This window comes from Silene latifolia, chromosome 11 (assembly GCF_048544455.1).
Source record: "Silene latifolia isolate original U9 population chromosome 11, ASM4854445v1, whole genome shotgun sequence".
NCBI lineage: Eukaryota > Viridiplantae > Streptophyta > Magnoliopsida > Caryophyllales > Caryophyllaceae > Silene > Silene latifolia.
Window position 1 is genome coordinate 178,018,281 of NC_133536.1, and position 6,151 is coordinate 178,024,431.

At 37.8% G+C, this 6,151-nt stretch overlaps 1 protein-coding gene across 1 annotated transcript; it reads right to left on the reverse strand.

The window, feature by feature from the left end:
• Window positions 1-232: 232 nt before the first annotated feature.
• LOC141614405 (stemmadenine O-acetyltransferase-like) lies at window positions 233-1,597 on the reverse strand. Its single transcript, XM_074433150.1, has one exon. The coding sequence runs from the start codon at window positions 1,595-1,597 to the stop codon at window positions 233-235; it is 1,365 nt and encodes a 454-aa protein (XP_074289251.1).
• Between the last annotated feature and the right edge of the window lie 4,554 nt (window positions 1,598-6,151).

Genomic DNA, 6,151 nt, shown 5'->3' on the forward strand with positions numbered 1-6,151 from the left:
GCTCTCATTGTAGACGATCACTTTTTGTCTATAGTTGTAGACGGGCAAATATTGTCATTTTAACGACGAAATGTTATAGCTTAGAAAATTGTTCTTAACTTTTTATCAAAAAAAACAGGTTGCATTTTATTGTAAATGGGTCACATTACTCCGTTTTCAGTTTAAGACGAAGCGTAATCCGTCTTTAAGGGATATTGGATTGAATATGGAATGGAATGGAAAGGCGGGGCTTTTAGTTGGGGTAAGCGTAAGAAAGGAAGTTCTTGTTAGACTCTAGAATTTTCATCTCCATCTCTTCCAAGAACAACCATGCTTCAATTCCATCACCCTTTGTATCATTGACTAAGTAGATAAAATTCCTCGACAAAGGATAGTGAATTCCATCAGTAGGAGACGCCCATTTAGGCTTCCCAAACCCGAAATCCACCTCATCCAACCCGAATTGACACCAACTACTGAGTCCGTAGATACCCGGTTTGTACCACGCAATTGGTGACGCAAGATCCGCTGCTAATGCCTCAACATTTTGACCTCCTTGATAAGAATCAATTCTGTCATTAATATTTAACACAGCTCCGTGAATACTCTTGACCAAATCCGGTAGCCCCATCGTCTCATTGGCTCGAGCTGAGGTAAGTGTAATGAGATTGCCCATGGACACGCTTGGAAGCGGGGGTTGAAGTCTCGGTCGCATGTTTATTAAGAATGACATGACCGAGGGGTCCGGACCCAAAGGCATGGCCCCAGCAGCAGACCCTGCCGCCATGCAGTGTTCCCAAACGAACCCCGCTAAGGCCTCAACCCTAGTCGGCTTGGGGACCTCTACACTTGCGGCGCTAGTCCTGAGCTCGGTTATGGCCTGTTTAGTGAACACGAAACTCTTGGCCACAACATTTATGCCTTCATATTGCTCAACCAATGTTTGGTGTTCGTAAGAATTGGCATTGAACGGCATCCAACCCAATGTAGGACGAGGAGGGAAGGCCGAGAAAACAGCGTCAAAGTCGGGTTCAACTGTAACAATTGTGCCACTATTGCACCCTCTAGTTTTTGCTACAGCAGCCCAATGCTTAAGAAAGACTACAAGAGATGTCCCGTCAAGAAGAAGCTTGTGAAGTTTATAGCACCCGATCACAACCCCACCACAGGAGAATACATTGACTTGGATTGCTAATGGGACTAACTCGGGTAACGCCTTTTCAGCGGTGTACTCCTTAGGCGGCATAAGCTTGTGCAAATGATCGACTTTGTTTGAAGAGGTAAGGAAGTCGGAAAGAACACATTCAACACGGGTTTCAATAAAAGGTATCCCTTGGTCGTTGCAGGACACTGTGAAGATATCCTTGAATCGACCAGCGAAAGGGTAGAATTTGGAGAGGGTTTCGCTTAGCGAAGATTTGAGGAGATCAATGTCCGGTACGCCAGGTGGTGAGTCTATAAGTTTGGGATAGAAAAGAAGCATGATTGAGTAGTAGGGAGGGTGAATTTGATCAACAAGGGAAAGTGTGAAGGATTTAAGATGACAAGGCGTTGGTGAAGATGGCTTTATTATTTCGGTTGATATGGTTTTCACATCTACCTCAACTTTGGCTGCCATTTCAATTCAATGATGCTTTGTCTGGCCAGATTAGAGGCAATTTTGTTTGGTTGATTTCGTAGAGTTATTAAATTGAGTGAGGTATGTCAGTAGTGGATAATAGCACCTGGGCTACTGAAATAGAATATGCATCGATGGGGGGAAAAGCTAATTTGGCGACACTTCGCAGAACGGTTAAGACAACTAACGCGCATGCATTATATTAAGACTAAATAAAAATGGCACTTTACCATTTCGATTAATATACACTCTGGCCTCTGCTAGATTTATTTTTTTGATTTGTAGGAAATGTTAGGTGAGGGAAGGCTAAACATGGCATCTATTTAAACGAAATTAAAGTACTCACGCTATACTATAATACACAGGGGTACTAGTAGGGGTGTTAATGAGCCGAATCGAACCCGAGCTTGGCTTTGCTTGCCTTTTGCCCAAGAACTATAAACTCGAGCTCGAGGCGATCTCGAGTTTACCCGAGCCTGAAAATATTGTGCTAGTTATCAAGCTTGCGAGCCTTAGCTCGAGCTCGAGCCAAACGTGACCTCACATCGAGCCTATATAAAATTGTTACGAGTAATTTTTTGATATTTTTTTCATCCAATATTTTCAATAACAAACCTCAAAAATTATCTGTAAGAATATTTGGCAAATTAGTGATACAAAGATATAATCATCATAAAATATTTTTATAAAATATGAGCAATATCTTAACTAAACACAAGTTTGAGTGTCTCGCGAGTTTTTAGAGTCGAGCCAACATTTTCTCGACTTCACTCGTTAAGTTCTCAAGCTGATCTGAGCTCGAGCCAAACTTTTATTAAGCTTTGACCAAGCCAATCTCGAATTGCCTCGTCTCATTATGATAAGCCAATTTTGTGTCTTTTGACAGACTGGCTGGGCCTTGGCTTCGTAATCAACGAAGCAATCCATTTTTTTTATTGTAAGTAGCTTTGTAAACAACGCAATACATTTAAAGTAAATTAAAATTACTCCCTTTTAAAATCCAGTTTTTAAAAATTACTTCCTTATATAATTTTTTCCTAAAAGTATTCACTTAAAATGCACTTTTACCAAAAATTGCTTGAAAACACCAACTTAAGTTACTTATTCCGTCATTTTATGAACTTATTTCGTTTGTGTCTTAGCCAATTTATACTTTAAAACGTATAACAATGGAAAATAAATTCAAAAATAGATATAATAATTCACCTAAATTGGAATTTTGAAGTAATATTTGATAAAAGTGCATATTAAGAAACTAATTTTAGGAAAAAATTATACTTATAAGAGAGTAATTTTAAAAAACAGGAATTTAAAAGAGAGTAATTTTTAATTTAGTCATACATTTATTTGTTGCAAGTATCTAGTAAGTACACTAGGGTGAACAAAAATATGCGATAAAATTTCTTATCTACTTGTATATGCTATGATATACTTCATCCGTTCCGGTCATTTGTTGTCCTTTGATTTTGGCACAAAGACTAAGCAAAAGACGAAAGAGTCAATTAATAAATGACATGTGGATGAAATTGAGTATGAATAACCAAATTGTTCATCAAATACAATTCTAAAATAGAAAGTACAACAATTGACTAAGACAATCCAAAATGAAAAGGCACAACAAATGACCGGGATAGAGGGAGTACAAATTTCCGTTTATCCGATACGGTTTAGGTTAAAATTGTATCATATATAGATAGGATCATTTAAAATCGAATATATCTTTTCTGATAAGGTTATTTTTAATTAAAGTACTCAGTACTCGCATTGTACTTTAATACAGGGGTAATACTAATAGGACCGTTAACGAGCCGAGCCGAGCCCGAGCCCGAGCTTGGTCTTGCTTGACTTGTGCACAAGAACCAAAACTCAAACTCGAGCCGATCTCATCTTGAGCTTACCCGAGCTTGAAAATATTAGCCTCGTTATCAAGCTTGCGAGTTTTAGCGCGATCTCGAGCCAAACTCGAACTCAAATCGAGCCTACATATAACTGTTCATTTTTTTTGATATTTTTTTATTCCAATACTTTCAATAAGAAGCCTCAAAGATTATTTGTAAAAATATTTGGTAAATCAGTGATGGATGATATGTTTGATACAAAGATATAACCATCATAAATATTTTTATAAAATATGAGCAATATCTTAACTAATCACATAAGTTCGAGCCGCTCGCGAGCTTTTCGAGTCGAGTCAACGTTTATTCGGCTTTACTCGTTAAGATCTCGAGCCGACCCAAACTTTAACTGAGCTTTTACCTAGCCGATCTCGAGTTAATAAGCCAATTTTGTGTCTAAATTGTTGTATAGGACGGTCTTATAGTATAAGACAAGCCCATTCTAACTAAAAGCCCAAAATGTAATGCATTTTAAAAAAAATATAAAAAATCCAACCGCCTGATCCTAATCTAAATGGTGACTAGTGCCTTTCCAAATACGAAACTAGCGAATATGGTGATCGTTCTCCACGCCCAAATACAAACTTCTCGATCGTGGTGACCATACTCCACGCCGCGCTGTCCATTGTTAGTTTTAAGTTAGTACGTGTGAGTTCTTAACATAAAACATTAAGTTTTAAAACTAAAATATTCTTGAACTCCAATTTCTACTTTCTAATAATCAAGCAAAGCTCTTTATGTTTTCAAATTAAAATTGGTAGTCATCAACCTAAAAATGCGATTTCACAAAATAAAATAGTAGAATTCCAAGTCTATAAGTTACAATAATATTTGGTTACCATAACAAATTATGATGTTTTCAAATTAAAACCGCAAGTATTAAAGTTAGATCCAATATTTATCAAATTGAGAATATAAAACAAAGATGTGTTAAAACAGTTAATTTAAAATCCCCTAGTTTTCACTTTAAAACACAAAACTTTTATTATCTAAGACTTGAATACTTGAGTTAATGCAAATTAGCTGCCAAAATTAGAGTCCTAAGTTTTCAGAAAAATATTGTACCTTTAAAATCGAAGTCTATATTTGGTGATTGGCGCCGCCGGCCGTTGTTGCCGCCATTTTTTTTCTATTTTGCTAGCCGATTAATGCCTTGAAGATTCTTGGGTCAATGGCACTAAGGCAGTAGAGGTAGTAGCGCGACAGGAATAAAAGTGGTGGTTGTTAGAATTGTGCCCCAGAGCAATCGTTAGTTATGTAACATTTTTTGAACGTATTTCATATGATGTAATTATTAATGGAGATTAATAATTAGATAGTTTTTTCTTATTATCTTATTAAGGTATTAATACGATGATAAGTCCTTGATTAAACTGGTATACTTGACATCATAATGAATATTATGATAATGAGAATCGAGTATTATAGAGATTAGTCTAAAAGTTTTCTTGGTCGTGTGATTATCAGAATGAGACTGTGATAATCCGGATAGACCAATATATTGATAACAGTACTCATAAGATGAGTATTAATGGATCTCATTCATTAAGTTATAATATAAATAATGCATATGGAGATATGATTATTGAACTGACTGATGAATAGCATTTTAGTCACTTTTTGCCCCGCATTTATACCTTATTCCGAGTCGATTTTGTGTGCTTAATTGTTTAGTTAGCTCATTTATTTACTAATTTATAATAATTAGTCGTATTAGTTATATTTAATAGTTAGTCGTGCTTTTATATGATATTATTATTATTTTGTTAATCCAATTTGTAGATGAGGCGGAAAGTAAAGAGCAAATCGAGTTGAGACGGAATTAAGGCGGGTTGAGTAATCATGTAAAGCAAATGATGCAACAATAGCCAAGTCAAAGTCAAACCAAACCTTGAAAACCCAAACAATTAAAACAAATCCCCTGCTCCTTCGTTCTTTACCCAATTTTCCAACAACCTCCATTAACAATGGCAATTCATTCATTCATTCATATCACCAAACAAAGCTACCATCATCATCAACTATTCAGCTACCATCCATCATGCGCAAACTCGGAATCGAAACCCGAGTATTTCTCAACCCAGATTCGACCACCATCCCCTACCTCAATTACCAAGCTCCTCCAAATTCAACCATTCACCATCAACCTTCACCCTCCATTAACATACCACCATTAACACCTCCCCTGCTACTTCACAAACCACCAATACTACTCTTCTCCTTCAACCTGCAATCACCGCAACAACAAGCAACAACCGTACAGCTTCACCATCTCCTCTGCGCTCCTCCACCTCCACCACCATAGCTGCAACCCGACTCCATAACCACAAACCCAATTACCACCATTAACAACTCCCTCCACCTTCGTCATTCCATTCACCATCACCATTGTTGCGCGCCTGAGCTCAGTCCATCAACATCCATGGCGGCAACGAATCTAGCAGCTGAATAAGGAATCCGACAGCAGCATTCAACTTAATATTATAATTGTATTCCCAGCCGGCTACCCGTCTGCCGCCTACCCGGCTCGCAACACATTCTCGCGTCAAATGTTCTCTCAGACGGTCCACCGGCCGTCGACATCACCACCGGCTGAGAGCACATCAAAATTTATTGAAGTTTCCAGGAGATTCCCAGCCGGTGTCAAGCCCGGCGGCCG

Bases quoted from the DNA above. Each gene is read 5' to 3' on its own strand.
- LOC141614405 (XM_074433150.1), bottom strand. From the start codon at position 1,597: ATGGCAGCCAAAGTTGAGGTAGATGTGAAAACCATATCAACCGAAATA.